Below are 21,758 nucleotides of genomic sequence, written 5' to 3' on the forward strand. Positions count from 1 at the left end.
AAACACTGCCTGGCACATCAGTGAAGCTGCAGTCCAGCAGAGACTTCTCCAAATACCTGTTGTGTTTTAAGGTCAAGAGATGCAGCTAACGGGCACTGAGGAATGGCAAAGGAATGCAAGTAAGAGGCTTCTGCATGCATGAGCTGTCATCTGTCCACGATCTCCCTGGAGTGGGAAGGAGCTGAAACAACAGCCTGCAGACCTGGCTAGTGGAGCTGATTTTGGCTTATCACATCACAGCCTTTACATAAAGAAAAGGGGGTGGCAGTGGAACGGTGCCCTGCTTGCCCTGAAGTGAATTCCCAAGAACTTCTCCCATCTGCACAGACTGAGCAGTGACCTCATTCCTCTCCTTTACACCCCTTCCAAGGCAGTGCCACAACCTGTTCCAACGTTCCCAGCGAGGACTGCACGCATTCTCCTTCTGCTTCTCTTGGCTGTGCTGCCGCATGTTTGCTCTCTCTTTCATAAACACTTTCCTCCAGGCTATGAATCCTGAGTCTGCCTGTTACCTACGCATCATCAACAGCACATCTAGGAATGTGGAGCTAGCACCATGTGTGAGCACAGAGCTGTCATTTACACCTAGACCTTCCGTACGTGTCCCCGCATGTCCATCTCCAGCATGCCTTTCTCCTGACGCACACAAGAACGGGATGGAGGGGTGTGGATCTTTATTTCACAACTGGGGAGCCTAAGGCAGGGACATGCTGACAGAGACATTAGATAGCCAAGGCTCATCACCACATTAGGGTTTAGAGAGCCTCCCCCCCTTGCTTTTGACTTCACTGCCAGAAGACCAGGTAGAACAGGGTGATGACTCTTATTCAAGCCATGGCCTTGGTGGTTTGCATGCTAAATAACCAACCAGCGAATGATTTGAATCTGCAATTGTGCAAATGTGGAGGTTTCAAAGAGAAGAGATAGTCCAAAAAATCAAAAGCAAATGAATTGAAATAATTAGAAACTGAAGAAGTTTATAAACTGCAGAAAACAATAGGAGCTTAAGGGTCACTTCATCCAACAGCAGCCAGCCAGAGCAAGACTGTCCCATATCACAGTGTTATGAATATTCTTAGATAGGAAAACAGAGAAGTCTGCAAACAATGGGGCTTGGGGAGGAGGCTGAGGAGGGATTGTTTAATGACTGAATTAAAATACTGAAAAAAGAAAAGATACATGAAGAAAACATTGACTTTTTCTGCTCAGTGTAGAAGGAAACATTTTGCTTTCAGATCTCTGCTACAGTTCAGGTTTGACCTTTCCCTCCAAATAAACAATACAAATAACAAAGACTATTTCAGAGCAAAATTATGTCTTGAAATAAAAACTTATTTCACTTAGAAAATGCTCAAACAAAACCATATAAATAAGTTTTCCCCTATTCTTATTTTTTATCCTAAATCATTCAGTTCAATCTGGATTTGGCACTGATTTTGACTTTAAAAATCCTTCTTTTTGTACAACAAAGTTACTGGTTGGAGGAGTTGGGAACCTGCTTCTTCCATTTGTCTTGAGTAAGCTTTTTCCTCTCCCTGCCTTGGTTTCACTGTGTTTGTCTGCAACAGCCTAACAAAGGTATTCAAAGCAGAGACAGGCTCACAGGGAAGGTGGATCTTGCAGTGAGCACTGGACAACCACACACTCAGCTCAGGCATCTCAGTAGTGGCTGAAATTAGCCATCACCTCCTACTGCACTTTGCTGCTGTCCATGCACAAGTGCGGCAGTGAAATGTGTTGCAGGCATGGAGATCCCAGAAATGTTGGGACGTGCAGAGACATTTCACTTATGGGAACATTGGAGCCAAGAGGGAAAGCCCTGCATAGCTACATCTCCAAACTACGAGCTCACACTTGCCAAACCTACCCTGTGGGCTGTGCTGAAGCAGTGGCCTTAGAAACCCCAACTGGCATGAGTTTGGTGTTGCCTTGAAGTGAGCCACTGTCTTCATCCTCTGTCCTCCCATTTCTCCTTGCAACTCCCCCATTTCCCCCTTTTGATATCTTACAGGTGTCTGAGAAGTGTGCGCTCAGCACTGGAGCAACCAGAACAAAAGGCGCGCATAAAACACTACGACATTGCCACTCCATTGCAGCCAATTTCTGGTGAGAAGGAGCCACCACAGAAGGAATGTCTTGCTGTGTGGTGTCCTCTAGAAACCCTCCGGTCTCCTAATAGTGACATGGACAGAAGAGCAGAAGCTTTCTCTCTGGGGCAGACGAGAGCAGACAGTTTCATGGCTCAGCAACAGCTCACAGCAGTGGGTAGCCCCAGTGTAAGAGGGTTCCTTCCTGATCAGATTAGTCTTATTCACTTTATGTCCCTTACAGAGCTTTTTTATGCAATCTGATTTTTACAGTGCTATTGTCCAGATAGATGAATTGTTTTGTCTTATGGCAGTGAGCTCCAGAGATCAGTTTTCTATTATGTGAAAAGGCAGAGATTTCTATGGGTAATGAGCACATCCATGGTCATATTAGACAAGAGAAAATTCTCCAAACACTTAGCAGTGATACAGGGTTTCCACTTTAAACAACATCTACAATACACATTTGAGTTCCCCAGGGACCTGATTTCCACAGGTATTTAGGGCATCTAACCCCCACACAGCATCAACCAGGATTGCCACAAGTACCCAATTGAGAGAAATCATAAAACCCCTTAGAAGAAGGAGTGTCTCTGGCCTTGGGCTCACACAGTGATAGCCCTCTGGAGTACAGAGCCATGAATAAAGCTGCTGGATGTGCTAGGAATAATAAATGCAAACCTTTATCTGAATGATAGCCCATTTAGGTGTGGAGCCCAGATCTACATACTCCAAGATGAAGTGCTTCTTTTCTTTTTAAATAGGTCTGTGAAAGCCCAACTCATTAACAGAATATATGACCTGTACTTGTATTTCCAGAGATACCCATTGTAAAGCCAGTATTAAAGAATTGGCTCTTCTTCCTTCCTGCATTTCACTTACATCTATCTCCCCCCATAGAAAACCTGGTTACTATTTAGGAGAGCAGGGAGAAAAGGCTAAGAATTAAACTTGGAGCCTGGCTTGGTCATTGATGAAGAAATGCACAATATTGCCTCCTTAGACTAACTAAAATAGGTTGCAAATGCAAAACTGGAGAACACAGCTCCACATACCTACGTGCAACCTGTACACACACACACATATCTCCTGTGTATGATCTAGAACAGAGCTGTGGATCAGCAGCACTGAGGGTGATGTGGGTCACCTAAACCATAGACCCATCTAACTTCAACAGACACAACCTAAGTCAGGTCTGTCACTGCAGAAGTGTGATGGAGCCTGAAGGAGCAATTGCAGCAGGTATAGGGTTGTAGCCTAGGCAGGACTAGCACAGACACCAGGGTGTGATGCACGGGAGATCTGAGATACTTTCACCTTGATTAACACATGCTGCATGCTGTGAAGAGCTATGAACCCTCATTTCCACTCTCTGCAAAGGAATGGAACCCCTAAGCATCCTTTCCCATGAGACCATGGATAAAACCCAAGCTCCCTCTTGGAAACAGGGCTGCATTTGCCCTTGATGCCATGCTCCCAACTATGGGAACAAAGACAACGATACAATAGACCAGTGCAGAACTAGGATCGAGGTCATGAAATGAGTGAGAGGCCACAAATCCTCGCTACATGGCACCTATCTGAAGAGGCTGGTGACATCCCAGCTGAGAAAGGCCAGTCTATAGGGAAGTGGTGGGAATGCTGACACGAGAAATCCCAGACAGGTACAGGGAGGGATGGGAAACAGTCCTGCAAAGGGTCGGAGCTCATCCCTCACGAAGGCTCCTATCGGGCTGACCCCATCAAAGCAGCACCAGGGCAGGCAGAATCAGGCCCGGGGTGTGTTGGAGGCGAGGGGGAAGCAGGGGAGGAGGGCTGCGAAGTGTTGGGAAACAGCCTGTTGTTAGATTTCAGGCCTGAAGTGTTTGCGAAATGTCCCAGACAAGCCTAACAGGGAACCTGAAGGCCCCGCTGCAGACAGAGGCACTGCGGGCGAGCGCGGCGTGCCGAGATAAGCGTGGCAGGCTGTGCCGAGTGCTGCAGCCCCGTGCCTCCCGAGACCCTCCCTGCTCAAACACCGGGAGTGTTCTGTTCCCTGACAAGGCCCTTGTGGGACAAAAATGCATCTTGTGAGGGTCTTCTTGGTGGTTTTCGGCGCTGAGGTCACCAGGGCTGTTTGGAGATAACGGAACAAGAGCGAGCCCCCTTTTAACTCGGTGCTGGTATGCAGGTTCACACCTAGGGCACCGCTCCGGAGGGCCTGGGAAAGGCGAAGATGAAGCTCTCTTCTCTGTGCAGCACAAAGAGTCTTGAAGGCTTGAACTTTAATTCACTGCCCTGCCATAAACCAGGCTTCCACCCACTGAAGCCAGGAGACGTGGTGGAACGAGACACAGCTCCGCTGAACCCAACAGATCCTCCTCTGTCTCTATCGGGTGTGAACTGGGAGCAGCCTCACCAGAACGGGTGGAAGCAGGGTGGCCCAAAGCCAGCAGGGATTCCCAGGAAAGCCCTGCCCGCATGGATCCCCGCATCCCTGCCTGCCCGCAGCGAGGGAGCCCGGGTGCCAAACCACACGGAGCTCAGTTGCTCAGCAATCAGCTGTGCTTCCTACCCTCGTGCTACTGATTGTGCAAACACGAATGTAATTAGTCTAAATAATCACCAAAGATTTAATAGGAGCCAGACCACCCAGAGGCCAAATAATTGGCGGTGGAGCAGGGAAGGTTTGTTCGCTGGTTCTTGTAACACTTGCTAATGAAGTGAGGTTGGATAGCAAAGCAAACACCCTCTACTAGCACATCCCGTGGGAACGCTGTATGCTGTGGGAAGCCCCATGTCCTTTGAAGCCAAGAACGTTCTCGCAGGATAGGCAACATGTGCTACTACCATCACTGCTTTTAATTTATCGCTGCCTGGAAAGTCTCCCTGAACAATTATGAAACCAATAGCTCTGAGCCCCAAAATAAGCTCCCATCCCAGCCAACCATGACTGAAAACACTCCTCACATGGCAAACAGCGAGCCACCGAGGCTGCGACAAGCAGCTCATGGGGAATTGAGTTCACCCACAGGCCTGGGTGACCCAGCGTGCTTGGAGCATGCAGCAGTGCTTCCAGAGGCATGAAGCAACACTCCACATTGCATCCTTCCTTCCTCTGTTGCTCACCCACCATTCATTGTATCTCACCAGCTAATTATAGAGCTGACAAACACACCCAGCTGGGGACATTCAAGTTGTTGGGAGCAGCATCCTGGCAGGATCATCAATTCTTCTGGATAAGCAGAATTTCTTCAGCCAAGGTGGTCATTTAAGCTGCTAATTGCACCAACTGCCTCAAAACCATGTTCTGCCGATGGAGCAAGATCTGAGATTGCCCAAGTCAGGTTTGTGTTGCTGTTAGAGACCTGGGAAAAGGTGCTTTTATCTCCAAAATACCAAGAAGTGGTTATTTCTGTTCTTGGGACAGGAGTGTAGCAGACCCCCCTTTTCTGAGGAGACAGGGATAGTCTTGGGAAATCCCTGCTGGAGCCAGCAGCAGCCCCTTAGTTCAAAGCTCTTTTCTTTAGGCCTTGAATTCTCGGCCATAAAGTCTCTGAAGAGGTTTTGATAACTTGCCTATCTTTTAGATAAGCAAAGCTTGGGATGAATCCCACACGGTCCTCTATCTACCGCAAGTCCTCATTTGTTTTCCGCTGAGGCACTTGCTGGTTTTCCTCTCCAAGGTATTGGACAGAAATGTCAAGAGGCTGAAGGGGTGGGATGATTTTTCTTTCTCTTTTCTAAGTGCTATGGGGCAAAGTGGTTGAGGGAAAACCTGGGTGATAACTGACTGAGACAGGTTTTTCTCATGGGAGCTGTAGGTTTACCCCTTCCGTGACGAAAAGGGAAGGCAGAGAGGAAAGACAGATGAAAGTTCACCTTTTCAAATGGCTTAACTTGGGGGGATTTTAAACCAGCAAAATTCTTGGGTTTAAATCTTCAGGGATCAGATTTTAAGCAAATCTGTGATTTGCTTAAAGCCTGGAACAATGTACGTGAGCAGGGCCTAAAGAGAGACATTTCCATTTCTGCAAGGCTTTTCTAGACAGCTTTGTCCAGGGAAAACTTGTAAAAAGGAATGGGAAGAGAAAAGAAGTGAAGGAGAACAGTGACTGGAGAGATTTCCTGAGATGAATCAGAAAGAAATAGCCATAGCCTCTCTCCCTGCAACCACACACCCCAGGAGCAACTCACAGGCAGCCGCCAGCCCAGTGAGAGCCAGTTATGCCCAAGTTATTTATTTTTCCCACTTTAGCAGTGTCACGTATTTAATGTTTTAAAAACCAGCATCTTCTTTTATCTGTGGCAGGATACAAAGCAAGAAGCAGCTTCCTAGAGCAGCCAGGCAAAAGGGAGCTGGCAACCTGTGCTGGGTCAGGAGGGTAGGAAGATTAAAAGGAGATGGGATTTTGCTTTGTCCTTCATGGAAGACTTTATCCCCTCCAGATACACAACAGAAGCTTTCTCTCCCTTGGAGGCTGGCCGGCAATGGCCTTCCTGTCTCTCAAAGCTGCTCCTGGGTCATGCACAGGGCAAGCTGTGAGCAGCGCAGCCCCGTCCCCTGCCCCATCTGCAAACCCAAACACTGGCCCCATGCTCCCCACCTGCCCCATGAGGCACTGCAGGACTCGTGTCCCCGCTTCCTTGGGTGGCACTTGTCCCTGGGCCAGCCCTGGCTTCCCTCCCACTGCAGGGGGATGCTGATCAATTAGCGCCCAACAAATAATTAGGCTGATGAATGTCTCTTTTTCCCGCTTGCTGACTGCGGCTGCCTCCAGTTTATGCCCAGAATATAAGTGAATTTATTCGCTGCCATTTGTAGCATTCAAAAGAGAGCTTTAATGATTTCTTTTAAGCTCCCTAGCCCGATTGTGAATAGCACAGGGCAAATACTCATTATTCCCTATCTAAGCAGCAGTGCTGATTAGTCGGCAGCTGGTCAGATAAGTCACACTGCTCTGTTCCCCTCTCGCTGCAGAAATGCACAAGGTCATTTGCTGCTAATGCTCAAATGCAAAGGGAAAACATGGCCTAAGCGACTGCCTCCATGGAAGTCCCTGGTGGATTTTCAGGGCAACAAAACAGGAGCGTGCAAATGAAATAAGAAGGCTCAGCATGGAAGTGAATATGGGTTGAGGAGTAATTTTGCTTTCACGCAGCCTGGTTCACAGCATTGTGTGCAGCTGAGAGTGCGTTTGGGAGGGTGGTGGGATTGCAGTGAAACTCAGTCTTGACAGTTCGCGGACATTAAAGATCTGCAACCAGCTTTTACTTGGCTGTTAACTCCTGAATCTTCACATGATGCAATGTTAATCTTCAGCCCTTTCCTAAAATAATGTGTGGAGTTGCAATGTTCTGTTTAAATGTGAACCATGTGTCACCGCGGCAATGGCTGCAACGGTGAAAAGATGATAAATCTCAAGCTTGTAAAATGTCCTGTGACATTTCGGGAGAAAAACAGGTGTTGCATAAATGTTAGACATTTATGGGTAAACTTGCAGGGGCTTTAAAAGACTGACACATCTGCCACATAGTATGTAACCCTGAAAGGAAAGGAGCAAAGCAGGCTCTTTCATGTGTCTCGCTCTTTCTACAACCGAATGAAAATACATCCTCATCTGGTATTGGAATTAGGAGAGCTGGACTCGCCCCTCCCTACGTCTCCTCCAGGTTTTTGGCTTTTACACCCAACGTGTATTTTAAAACTGTGCCTTTTTAAGTAGGTGGCAAACTGTGCTGGAAGGATTTGGTATGCGGAGTATTTTTATTCAGCTCCCTTTTCTCTCACCTTTCATTGTTTTTCCCTTTGGAATATCTCCTGTAACACTCCACTCATAAACCTCTTCAAAGGGAGGGCTGTATTTGAACAGCCTGGCCTGAAATCTGGTCTCAGTCAAAGGCCTCAGACGGGAAAATCACTCGCAGAGCCGAGCCCCAGGGCTGCTGCCGCAGGTGGCGGCGGCCGCTTTGCAGGCAGAGAGGTGCTGCCTCTTCGGCTCTGACCCGCTTGGGTTATTATTCCCCCCTTTACCTTATAAATGTAATAAACTGGGACTTAGCATCTTGTTTTTGGCATGGAAGGTCTGAGGAGAAGGTGGTTTTCTCGCTTCTCCTGAGAGCTTTGTTCAGCTCCTGGGATGGTGTTAGGTATTTTGGGAGAGAGATTTGGGGAGTTGAATGCCTGCCAAGAAAGCAATGAGCTCTGTGGTTCAGCCCTCAACCCACGTGATCCCTAGGATGGGTGTTTCTAAAGGACAACACAGGGTCACTCCATTTCCCCTGGTCACAAGGATACAGCTCCCAGTGAAGTCAGTCGAAGAAGACCTAAGACTTACCTCCAAAACCTCCCTCTCTATGAGGAAACCCATCAGATGTGTGACCAGCTGCCTGTCTCTGAACCACTTGCCCTTTGCACTGGGCATGTTTAACACAGAAACCAGTAACCAAGTGGGCTACAAAGTGCTTTCCCCCTCTTGGGTGGTCACTTGGTTTCTGGGTGGCAGTGAAGCAGCCAGATACTTTGAGAGTGACTCGCCTGGCTGGTAAGTGCTCATAACTCTGTACAGACCCCACTCTGTCTCAATTCTCTACCCAGTAATAAATTATTCCAAACCTTAATCCTATCCGTTTCCCCATCAGTTCGGCACTCACAACTCTCGTGTTTCAGTCCCATCCCCACCCCTGTGATACACTGTGCCCTCAGCTCTTGTCTTGATGGGGCTGGTTTGGGTCGGTCCCATCCCAGCCACCTCAGTTCCATTCCTCTGGCACCACTTGGGGTTTTTCATCCTCAAGCCTGAAGGCAGCGAGATAAAGTTTCCCAGGCAGGCTGTTGTTGGAGGAGAAGACCTACCCATGCTGAGCTACCGGCCACTTCCAGCTCTGCCCTCCTAGCTGGTGGGCCTGTGAGGTCAGTGAGCAAGCTGAGATTGCCCTTGGGCTGCTCCTCCCAAGGAGGTGGAAAAGCAGCCAGAGATGGGAATCTCTTTTTGGAGATGGCACTGAAGACAATCTGCTGCCTGTCACCCTGCTCGTCTCTGCAGTGGTGGATTCAGCAGGGAGCCCTGTGTGCCATCTCCATGCTCTACTCCATCCTTGGGGAACAGAGAAGCTCATCTGCCTCTGCTTCCCTCCCAGCACGTGGCTTGCGAAAGAAACACAGTAACACAGGGGAAATTTGTCCAAAAAGGCATGTTTAGGAAAACTACTTCTTCCCCAGTGGAGAAATGAACTCCTTCCACTTGGAAGACATGTCCACTTCCCTATCTCAGTGTTCCCACATGGGCCAGAGATAGCCCACAGAGCTCCCCGGTAAGAGATCTTTGGTGGAACCAAGGAAAAGAAGCTTCTGGCTAAAGCTGTCTTAGATAGGACTGTTCCCTGCAGAGACATCTTCATTCCCACAGCTGTGGTAGAGGGGAGCTTCTTCCTCAGATAAGTGAAATGAATGATGTCTGCTGAGCCCAAGCTCCCTGAAGATTTGAAGTGTTAGCCATATATATCAGATACTTAACATAGCTGGGTTGTCACTCTGATGCACACTCAAGTCTTGAAGACAAGGTAAAAATCTCACATGACAGAAGCTAAGCTTTTCTTTCCTTTCTTTGGGAAACAAGTTTAAAATCTATCCTGCTTAGAAACACATGAAATGTTGTATTGCTTCAGACTACAGGTTTCACTGCTTCAGTCACTGCCTCTAAAAGTAGCCAGAAATGGGTGTTAAAGAAGCACAAACTCAAAGGCTATATGGAGGGATCCTTCCTCAGGCTAAAGCAGTCAATGGTTTAGATAGTCCTGAGCCAGAAACTGCATCCAGATCAGAGGATTTAATGGCCACTGAAGGAGGTAACCTCTGCAAACATACTTATTCTCTGATTTCAAATATAATTTTGGTCTTAGTGACTTACTGGCAATGTATCCCATCCTTCAAATGCACATTGTGTGAATAAGAAATGCCTTTCATTTGTTTAGATCCTGCTTTTAGGTATTAGCTCACCCCCTCATTGCTGTGTGATAAGAAACACTGGGGTTTATTTTCCTCCCTGCATTAGGTAATGTTTTTATGAATCTCTGCTACTCACCATGCCCACTGCCTCTTCTGAAAGGGCAGCAGGTCCTGGTCTATGTGGTATCTGTGCTGAAGATATTACACATCTCTACTCAGCCCTGCTGCCCTCCTCCCCACCGTTCTCTGTCCCACTCTGTCCTTTAGGAGATGGGATGGTCAACAGTGAGCCATGTGCATGTGGATACATAGAGATCAAAGTACAGACCTACAGTGATGCTTTCATTTTGCTCTCTGTTCTTTTCCTAATGACTCCTAACCTTTAGTTTCCATTTTGAGCATTGAGAGTGGATATCAGGACAGGCAAATATACCCTTGTCAGTGTTTCTGTATGAAGGGCTCCTGAGCAGTAGGTGTAGCTTTGCTGATGGATTTTGAAGGGAGCTAGCCTTTGTCTATAGAGAAGCTAAGGTTTAATTACAGTAAGAATGAATGAATGCCACTGACTATTGCAGAACCTGCCTTGCACAGGTATAAGGTGGGTTATGATGAGAAACACACATGTATATCAAGAGAGGATTTCAAAATGGACCAAAAACCCAGTGCCTATAAGCTGATGCCTGGACTGAAGGTCCTTCTGAGACCTTGGACCTCCTTTGTCCTAGCAAAAACAATTCTTTTCCAAGCACAAAGCAGTGCTCAGGAAGGAATTCCCAGTGGAAAAAGGAAGGGCATCCCTACCTTTTTGGTCTTGACTGTTGAGGCGCAGCAGTCCCCACCATCATAGTTGCAGAAGGCTCTGTTGTTGATGGAGTCACAGTAGTTGTCCCCCATGAAAGGCTGAAAAGGAAAAAGCAGAAAAAGGCTGAGAGCGTGGACATGAATAAACCGTGCAACAATATGTCAGAAGGAAAACGAGCAACTTGAAGGAGCTATAGAGTTTGTAACATTATCAACTGCCCTGAAAAGCAAGAGAGAATTATTTCCCTCTCCCTTCGAAGCAGACAGAGAGGAAAAAAAGGACACTAGATGGAAGGGAAATGAGCCCTTGTTGGCTTTTCACATCCCACATAAGATGATGCTTCAGGAATATTAATGTGACTAGGCCCAGAGACAGCATCAAGGCATCTAAAATTGTGGCACCTTTTGATAATTTTAAGCTAACCTTCCAAAACTATGTGGGATAGGAAGAAGGTTATGTATAACAGCAAAACTGGCTTGCTTTTAATAGCTGTACTTTGCACCACAGTTCTCCTAACTATGCAACATGTGTCAGCAATGAGGGCACAAAACATATCACAAAGAGAAATGGAAGTGGTCTGAGCTCAGCGCAGGGACCATGTGTTCTCATTCTCTGACCACCAGTAACCCAACATGACCTTGGCCATGACACGTCATCTTCCTCTGCTCCACAGCTCAGAGCTGGGATAATGGCCATCATTCAGAGGGATGCTGTGGAGAGCTATTAAGTAAAATTCATAAATCACTTTGGAAAAGAAAATGTGGTCACTAGTCTGTGCAATGTGATCACTAGGTCTATGCGCTGCACAGGACCTGAATGATAATCACAGTTCTAACAAAAAGGCTCGAAGCCCTCTTGGTCAGCGAGTACAGAAGTCTTTCCTGGACATTAAAACTGTGCCTGATGCTCAAAAAGGCCTTTGCCAGGGATGAGAATCCCAGGAAGCAATGAAAGTTCAGAGAAGCGGATGCTCAGCAGAGAGCACAGTCATATCTGTAATACGTCTTACATGCACGGGCTCATGGGGCCATTCCCATTTTATCTGCTCTTTGGAAAATTCATTTATGCTGCACTGAGTAAAGCACACCAGGGACTTTTCCTACAAGAAGGCATCATTGCAGAGCAGGTGGGGAGCCTTTTGGAGGCTTCCTGGGAGGATTCTGCAGCAATTGCAGTACCAAAGTCTCCCTTATGATAGATATCTGAAGAACCAGCCATGAGAACCATGGCTCTCCCCAGACAGAGCCATGGCTGTGCTCATCAGTAGAGCAATGGACCCTCTGCAGTGGTGTAAATGCATGCTATTGCTGCTGCTCATGTTTTGCAGGTTTAAGTATTCCTATTGGGGTACATGAAATCCAGGCAATGATGGACCACAGCAGGACTACCAGGAGGGGACAGACTCATTGCATGTCACTTGTTTAGCTATGTGCAAATACTATAGATGCTGACCAAGAATTCAGAGTTACAGGGTGAGGCTCCTATCCCTATAACCTGGCTTAACTCCACTGTGACTTCCACAGAGACTGACTTCTTTATACAGGCAAAGACTTTGACTTGCAAACATCCTTCCAGTTTAATTCATCTGCTAAGAGTTAAAAGGGAATGATTTATAAGTAAATGGAGAGGTATTTTTATGCCAACCTGGTCATAGTCAAAAATACAAACTTTGTCCAACCTCCCAGGAAATTGTGTAGGTTTCTCCATGTTTCCCTTGTATTGCCTGGCTCTGCCTGCTTGTCAAGAAAGGCTTGACTTTAATTTTCCATGCCTATATCCTACACCTATGAACACTGGAAAAATCAGTAAAAGAAATATGTGGAAAAATTTGCCTTTCACTGGCACAGAGTAGGCGAGTGAGTCCTTTGGAGGAGAAGAATGGGACAAACAGCATCTATTCTGCTGTGGTACCAAAATCCTCATTCGGGAGACCTTGGAGGCTGTGGAGGGTGAAGTCTTTATAGGGCTTCATGCCTATCACAGTGCTCCTGTACTTTTGGAGGACTACACAGGTAGCCCAGAGGGGCTGGTTTTCTACTGAGACAACTAAATTAGCTGCCGAGGAGTACGGGGCTCACTCAAAAAACCTCTATTCCTGCCACTAGGGAGCGACAAAAAATCACATTGCAGCAGGAGTCTGGGTTACCACTGTGACCACCAAGAGTAAAGTAATGCCCCGCTTACAGCCTTCTGTTCAGGGAACCCTCCCTAATGCCGAGGATATTAATATATAAGAGATTGTATCAGCTTAATGGCCCAGTATAATTGACCTACTGGCTTATTAGTCCCTATTTCCATAGTCATGAATAAAAGGCTTGATGAATATGGTATTTCAATGCCAGAGAACAAGCTCTGGCCCATTCGCAGCTCCTGGAAGCATCAGGCTCTAAAAATGATGCTAGAAGCCATTATCAATTGTCTGGGCAAAGCCTTCCAAGATGATAGATTGGGATGCAGTGACACTGCTGAATGAATGATGAAAAGAAGAAAGTTCCTATTGATGCAGTGGGGTCTGGCAATTAACAATGATGGAAGGGAAGAAAACGCTGAGAAAAAGCATGTCAGTAATAATGGCTTCTGGTAAATTATTACATCATTGCAAACTTTGCCTCAGTAACAACTATCCTTAACCAGCAGGAGAATGGCTACCCAGTGGTGCATCAGCACCTGAATGGCATTTCTTAATGGTTGCTGGATGTTATTTTAGCTCTCTTTGGAGAATAGGGGCGCCTAGCCAGCCTGCATGAATGCAATGCCTGAGATGGCTTATGACATTCAAAGCACTGACAGCAGAATGCTTTTCATTTAGGGAACAACTCGACAGAAACTATTACATTGTTGGAGAGTTATTACCCTCTTGGGCCCAACATTTGTATGCGAAGGAAACCTGTCTTTCACTTCAAGACAAATCACGTCGCGCAGCAATGTGGTCTAGAGTTTTGTGTCGAATTTAGGAATTCTGTGCCATGTTCTGCCACTCCAGGCAAATAACTTTAAAGCGCTTGTAAAATTGGGTTACTGGGTGGTGAGAACACAGTCAGTGCTGCAGAAAGTCAGGAGGTGGGAGGTCAAGACACAGCTCTTCCACTGCCCACGGACCTGAAGCAGCCATCTACCCTTCTGCTTATGAGCTACCCCAATTCTACAATGGACATGGAGCTTCCCAGCCTCACAGACGTACTACAAGGCGGGGGGTGGAACTAGATAATCTTAAGGTTCTTTCCAATCCTAACTATTCTATGGTTCGACTTCTTGACATGGGTGAGATACTCAAGGGCATGATGGAAACCACATGAGCGCCATGACCCAGCGAGAGATGCTCTAGCCCCATTTAACCGCTGGAAGCATCTTAACACTTCTCAGACTTTTTTGTTACCAGCAGAAACAACATCCTTCAATATAATTGTTTTTTTCAGATAACACACAAGACTCTCAAAATGTATCACAGCTCAAATGAAACTGCATATGCCTGGGACTTTTTCTGGTTCAGATAGAAGTGCACAGTGGAGGGTTTTATGATTTCCTCACTATCCACCCAGTGGTATCACCAATGCTCAAAGCCTAAATGGGCTTGGGAAGAACTAGCCCTCTAATAGGATGTCAAAATCAAGGAAAAACATCTGAAGGTTTTTGCAACTTCCCAGAAATTCCCTGATCCTGGGTAATTTTGATGGTCTACCAATGTTATTGAGCTCCTTGATCATTTAACTCCCATGAGAGTCACCCAACCATCGGCTCTAGGGAAACCACCAATTTCACCACTGAGTGTACAAACTAATGCAGGCAACCACAGTCTGACATAGTCAGGGCAAAAGCCTGTTTGTCCCACTTGTAAACCAGCATTTACCGACCATGTGTCTGCAGTGATGGTTACCAGAACGTTTGGGGGAGCAAGCATGGACCACCTGAGCTAACGTGAAAGCTCACCTCGCAGCCTTTGACACAATGGATCAGGGAAGGGTGGGGGTACCACTTGAGTCCCGCCGTGCAGACAACACTCTGGAGGGAAGAAGAAAAAAACCCAACAGGTTAAGACAAAGAAATCAGTGTACAGAAAGCCAGTGCGCTGGGCTCCTATGGCTCTCCTATACTTAACCAATGAAGTTCAGTTCCTAACACCTCTTGTGTTCTCAGGACCTGGCTGTCCTCCAGGTATTTACAAGAAGTGTTGGACTTGACACTTGCAATAACAGAACATTCGAGATTAAAATAATATTTAAGGTTCTCTGAAAATGTCATGTCCAATATTTCACTCATGGTGGGGGAACGTGGCAGCGAAAGGTAAAGGCACAGCTCCGCTGTCTTGCTCTTGGGTAGGAGGGGATTTCTTTGGGTTCTTTGGTGCTGCAAAGCCTTGCTCTCCTTCACCCATCAGACCTGTGCTTCCTGAAGATGGAAACAGCTAAAGGTCAACTTTCAGATACATTTTCGCACCATCTTAAATAAAAGCACCTCCCACTACACACCTTCAGAATAACTCCCAGATAGGACAGCATCATCTGCTACATTTCATGAGCTTTATCGTTCCGGTATAAACTCTCTTTATAGATTTTCTAGAAGAAGAAAGTTGGAGTGCTTAGTTTGGGGTTAAAATTGTGACCAACCTACTGAAATGACTGCATACCCCAGGTAGACACTGTTTGCCTTTGGACATGGAAAACTAGATTTTAAGAGGGGATGAAAAGTTTGAGGTGACAGTGGAGCTGGTGCTTCTATACCATGGAGGTCTAGGAGAGAGGACTCCCATCCGTTCACCAGGATATCATCACAGGTTCATTTTGGGTTATCATCCACGGATGGAACGCTACAGTGTCCACTTGGGCAAGATGAACACATAGGTGCTCACCCAAAGCCAGGGGTCAGGGTTGGATGGAGGCCTGGGGAAGGAAAGGGATTAACATTTGGGAAGACCTGACGCACAAGCCATCCCTTCCCCTGTTTATTTGAGGGCTAATTTAATCCATCTGCAGGGGAACCTCAGCATGTTTTTACAGTTTCTGTCATTTGAGGCTTACCTGGCGTGGGTTAGAGAAAGGACTTTTATACTATCTGACTGGGGCTGTTTATCTTTCCGATGCTTTTGGATTTTCCACTATTAGTCAAGCCCGGCTTGCCCCACCTGCCTCACAACAGGGCCCGTCTGTGTGAGCGGAGAAGCGGCCGGGAATGGGGGGAGGATGTTGTTTATCCCTCGGGAAGCAGGCTGCAAGGTGCGGGGGCCCTGCAGTGTCAGACCTTCCCCCAGCACGCTCCCGACAGACAGCTGGAGATTTCCAGGCTGTTGCCTGCCACAAATGGTGAAGGCTTTAGTCGGATTCTTTTCCCCCTCTTCTGTTTATTGCATTTCACAGCGAAAAGAAGGGAAACTTTTCTAGGTTTCAAAATAAACAAGGCAAGTCAACAGGCAGGGAGGGGGGAAGAGTAAAGGAAGCAGTTCAAGAGCATTTGAAACCAGGAATTAAAACAAAGTGGAAAAACTCAGGCGGTTGCCTCCCGTATCCAAGGCCAGGCAGACAATAAGAAGTGCACTTCCAAAGAGCATCTCACATTCCCCTGGTAAGAAGCATCAATATTTACAGAACCTCTCAATATGTGTGAATGTGTGTGAGCACATGGAGTTAACAAAAGCAGCTAGGTAGCGCTGAAACAGGCTCTGAAGAGAGGAGGTTTCCAGCAATCCCTTGCAGAGGATGGACTGACTACTTTCTATGCCCTCCCAGTATTAAAACCCCAGCACCCTCCCTTAGAGGAATGGATGGAAAGTGAAGTCTGGGCTAGGACAGCGCTCTTGTTTAAGATTATCCTCAATCCCAAGGGCTGCACAGCTGGACATCCCCCAGGGAATGTGAATGCAGCCCCAAGTTGCTCTCCATAGCACAGGAAAGCCAACTGACCTCATGCTAGATTAACCACTGGATCAGTGGGACATTCACGTTGCTCTTCAGTGGTCATCAGCTTAGTCCCAGTTACTTTGCCTTCTCCTTGGATAAAGCTTTGCTAATGGAGACCATTAGAGCTATTCCAGCTGAATTCAATCCTGCTAACTTCATGCTAATTAATGGAGCTGGAAGCAGAGTATGCTCAGGGAATGGCCATGGTCCCAACTCCTCTTGTTGGTTTTCCAAACCCTGAACTCTTACCACCAAGCCTGTTTGTACTCTCAGGCTGCTTTTGCGGTGTGTGCAGTGCAAGAGGATGGGAAAAGGTGTGGGCAGAGGGAGAGACTGGGCTGGGAAACTGAGAAACTGGGGATGATTTGGGTTGTTGGGCATTGTTCCTGTCTCTTGCAGTGCAAACAGGCATACAAGGTGCCATAGAGAGCAACTGGATGGGGCAACTGAGACAAATAAATATATACAGAGCATGCAAAGAAGGGTACAGGTGGCACTTGTGAGGGACATGATCAGGATCTGATGGTGTCAGTGCACACAGAAAGGAAGCTGACCTCACAAGGTCAACAAAGGATGCTGGATGGAAGGAGGTGGATGGAAGGACCACATCCGATGCGTGCCAGGAGGTGCACAGGGAATAAAGCCCATCTGGCCACTTCCTCTGCCAGCCCCATCCCTTCCCCTTGCTGCCACTGTGGTGACATCTGCTACCCTCATGGCCCCAGCTCCCCTTGTGCATCGGCTTCTGCAGCTCAGCAGCTGCATCGGCCACGCTGTGCAGTCGGCTCTATTGACTTTGGTCGTGTCCCCATCCCAGAAACGCCATCCAGCCACATCTGTGGTTTGCTGGCTGTGACTCCATCTGCTGCGAGGGGAGAGGAAGCCAGGATGCGCTCCCACAGTAGGTAACAAAGAGCCAAGAAAGCAAATCAAGCTGTCATTTACTCCTTATGAGGGAAGACCTAGTGCCTCCAGTCACAGCGCTTCCCTCCCATGGTGGGACTAACACAATGATGTCAACCATTTGCGGGCTGTGGAGGGGATTAGGTTTCCCCAAGAGAGGCTGGTGGAGAGCTCTCCTCCACCTTAGATGGGTCAAGTGTCCCCCAGGGCTTATGCACAGTGACTGGTATCTACTGGTCTCAGCTAACTCTCTCCTCAGCCACTAAATGAACATGACAACCGAGTGGCGGTGGTGAGGGGATCGGCTACTGATGCCAAGAGAGAAGAGACACAGAGTTTTGTGGCTATTTCCTCTTGTAGCTCCAGACAGGGTGGGAACTCCTGACATGCCAGGAACTAAGCCGCTGCAGTAAGTCATTCCACTGTTCCATGACTCAGTTTCCCTGCCTGCAAATTAAGCCCAACAGTCACAGAAAGGGGAGAGGGAAAGGAAGGAGGAAAACTGCAAAGCTTTAATGAATAGAGGGGATTTAAGGAGAATTCCTATTAATGGGCATCCAGAAATCCCAGGGCTTGAGGTGCATATGGGAAAACACATCACCATCAGTAGTGCAGTGTCCCAAGAGTGTGGAGGAGCCATGGCCACATTCACCCTGCTGGTAGGCAGAGCTGGGGCATGCCAACCCTTTGCAGGTCACCCCAGGCACGCACATGCTTGTGCAGTGTTTGGCCCGTTCCTGCTCAGCACAAAGGCAAGGAACCAAATTCAGCCAACCTAAGAAATTAAGTGTCTGCCCTGTTCCTCTGCAGTCAATAGGAAAGGGCTGTCAAGCTGTCTTTGTGAGATGCTTCCTTTTTTTCTCTCCACTGCCTGCACAGTCAGTCCTGGCAGCTCTATCTATAGGTGTCTTCAACAGCTCACTGCCCCTTGGCTAATGGGAAATCATGGGAACAGCAGTGGTTGCTCTGAAGACAGCCTCCAGCAGAAGCACAGACACCCACAAGATTTCAGGTGGTTCTTTTTTTCCTGCTAAAAGCACTGATTGAGAAGGCACTGCCAACGTACACTGATTTCAGCAAACTCCTTCAGATCCAACAGAGCAACTCGGCCTGAACCAATTCTGCAGTCGTATGCGTTTGTCAGATGTTCTTCGGAGTGAAAGATCTGTTGTTGTTGTTCCTTTGAGAGGACATTTAATTTCTAATTATTTCTTTTTTCTTTGTCATTTTCATTAAACAAAACCTTTTCCAAAGTCCTTGGAAATGAACGGCCACGCTCTGTTCAAACCAATGCGGTTTTTCCTCCCATTTTTCGGTTCACTAAAAAAATCACAACAACAAACCAGGCCCCTTGATTAAAGAGAAAACATTTTGTTTCTTCATCTGACACAACTTCGAGTGAACCGAAAAAGCAAGTGATTTGCACAGCTCTGCTCTAAACAACCCCCAGAGGAGAGACGGTTCCTTCTTCCCTCTTTGCTTCCATAACAGCTATTGCCTGAGCAGCTACACACAGATGTTATTCTTTTTCCTTGGGTTTTATCTGTGCCTGTCCTCTCAAAGGTAAGCTCCATAGGTCAGTTCTGCCTTTATCTGCTTCTCATTTGTACATTACTTGTGCCTGAATTATGTCACTAGAAGTGTTTCCTCCGTGTCATTCAAGTACTTGGAGATCCACAAAGACTTGCCGTGTAAATACAACCAGCTGCTCCCTTGACTTGTATGGCACAGCAGCAAGCTGTCACTGACCATAAACAGAGACACCTATTATTACTGGTATATAACACATTGCCATGGGGACCTTCCCCTAAGGCATCCCAGTCCTGTCTCTCCAGGGGGTCTCCCAAGTCCCACCGGTAGCAGCATTTGCCCTGTGAGGTACCACTCGCTGTGCATGACATCCCCTTATCTGAAGAGTTGAAGAAGATGGATGATATACAGCTACCAAAATATCCCTTCCATCATGTCTCAGCACCATCCCACTTGTCTCCTAAAGGTTTCCCTCCACCTCCCAACACAAGTTTTCAACCCCAAATCCCACCCTCTAGTTACAAATTGTTTGTGGGGTGAGACTTTTCTCTGCTCCCAGCCTAAATCTCTTGCAAGATCCTCACCATCAGGGCAAGAAAGGTCTTATTTACCACTGTACTCTTGGAAAGCATGATTTCTCCTCCATCCCTCACTCCCCTCATCTCCCCCTTTACAACTCTATGTTTTCCCTGCTGCCTAATGAGCCCTCCAGAGACCTGCAGGTATAAAACTCGTTACAGCTCCCTCTGCGCACCCGCATCAATAAACGAGGGAGCACAGCAGAGAACAGGAGGGAAGCTGTCACTTTATTTCACCATGAATTACAAAACCACTTTAAAGTCTAGCACTCGGGAAAGGACCAGTGAGAAATTGCCCCGAATACAGAGATAGGGGTTTTCTTTATGCTTCATGCCTGAAACTTGGCAAAGCCTAGGCTTAGGCAATGATATAATCTCAGCATCTGGAGTGAATGGGAAGCTGGGAAGGACACTGCAAACTTGTTCTGCTCTCTGGACTTAGGTTCCCCACTGCTTTCCAGGATTTATTCTATTGCTCTGTGTGAAACAGGGAAGTATAAAGTGGTTATTTTTCAGAGCAGCTCACAACCCACAGCCAAGGCCAGATTTCAAAAATCCCAACCCCTGGGTACATACTTAGGCATGTAGAGAAGCAAATAGACTGTCAAAGCTGCTCAAAACATGCTGGGGCTGTGCTGGCTGCTTGTTCGTCTCCTAAATGGAGAGTTGCAGTGTGTAAAACAGACTCCTGTAAAGCCAGGGCCAAGTATGTGAAAGCCAGTAAGTGTTTGCTCAAGCACCACCAGCAACCTGCACCCTGGTGACATGGGATGTGCTGGTGTCTTCTGACATGCACTTGAGCATGGCCAGATAAACATCTACGCCATGCAGGCACAAGTGCTGGTTACATGCATTTTGGGGCAGGAGAGCACATTTGTGTAGATGGCAGGAAGGGGGTTTAAGAGGAGGTAGATGAGTGTGTCCCCCAGTGTCTCCCACCAGCATCCAATTGTCTCCCACAGGTATCCAAGTGTAGGCACGAAACCAAACAGCTCTTTGCTTCAGGTGGCCTGTGTGTATAGGGCGTGTAAGGCACTGTACATGGTGCGCATGTCCCCATCAGGGTAGACCTGGAGGATGCGCAGGATGGTGTGCCATGAGTGGTTAATGCTGCCTGAGTGCTTGCTGCAGGCAGGAGGAAGAAGTGGTGACCTCTGGATGGGGCTGTGCTGAGCAGGCATCTCTTGCATGCGGGCGAAGGGGTGGGGGGAAGGACTCAGCCAGCTCTGCTGGTTCGGGAAATGAAATACCCTCTGTATCAGCTTCTTTTGTCATCCAAAAGCAGTGCAGAAAAATCCAGCTCTGCCACCCAAGGAAAGCAAAATACTGAACGGGAGGAAGCAAATAAAACCTGGCCAGTGCCCTTTCTCTGTCTGTCTTCCTGTGTCATGAATCATGTTTCCAAATCAGACCCACTGTAGGTGCCAGGTGGATGTGAGCACACTGATTTAGGGCCTTTACCTTGAACTGACTTTCATTGGGAAATCATAGAGGGAAAGCAACTTGGAGAGGAAGCCACCACATTACTGGAACACCATGTAAGGACACAACAAAAATCAGGAATTCTTTTCTAAAGGGCAGAATTAACCCTGCATTCCCCTCGCTGAATGAACCACAGGTAATGCTGTTCACTCCCTTCACATCAACGCACAGCAATGGATGTAGGTAGTGAAATTGCCAGGCACTGACCTTCACTCTTTGAGGGTTCATCCAGTGCTGGATGTCTTGCACGGTCTCGTTCACACGCAGGAGGATGGGCTCGTGACTGTGATCCAGACATGAAGTGGTACACTCCGTGCCTGCAGGAAACACAGTGAGGATAAGGCTAAAGGATAAAGCAAGCAGCTCCTGACCCTTTCGGCATCCCTCCAGCTGAAGGACAGGATTACAGCTCATTTTTCCTAACTTGCAATTAGCAGTCAACCAGAACTATCACATATCTTCTAGGCACACACGAAATGCTGAGTACAGCCCTGCACCTCAGCAGATCGTGGGGGTGGCAGATATTCCAAGGCCTTTCTGTATGAGCTGCGTATCTCT

At 47.4% G+C, this 21,758-nt stretch overlaps 1 protein-coding gene across 2 annotated transcripts in view; it reads right to left on the minus strand.

Annotated features, from left to right (window-relative positions):
• Positions 1-21,758, minus strand: part of PAPPA (pappalysin 1) — a 367,459-nt gene that overhangs the window by 7,167 nt on the left and 338,534 nt on the right. For both annotated transcript variants that reach the window (XM_062640261.1, XM_062640260.1), the window contains exons 19-21: positions 21,408-21,517; positions 14,744-14,815; positions 10,816-10,914 (exon numbers count right to left, since the gene is read on the minus strand). In XM_062640261.1, the coding sequence (XP_062496245.1) occupies positions 10,816-10,914; positions 14,744-14,815; positions 21,408-21,517 (281 nt within the window). The remainder of the gene's footprint in view (positions 1-10,815; positions 10,915-14,743; positions 14,816-21,407; positions 21,518-21,758) is intronic.

The sequence above is a fragment of the Pezoporus occidentalis genome, unplaced genomic scaffold (assembly GCF_034315485.1).
Source record: "Pezoporus occidentalis ecotype Australia unplaced genomic scaffold, CSIRO_AGI_Poc_V1 ctg64, whole genome shotgun sequence".
NCBI lineage: Eukaryota > Metazoa > Chordata > Aves > Psittaciformes > Psittacidae > Pezoporus > Pezoporus occidentalis.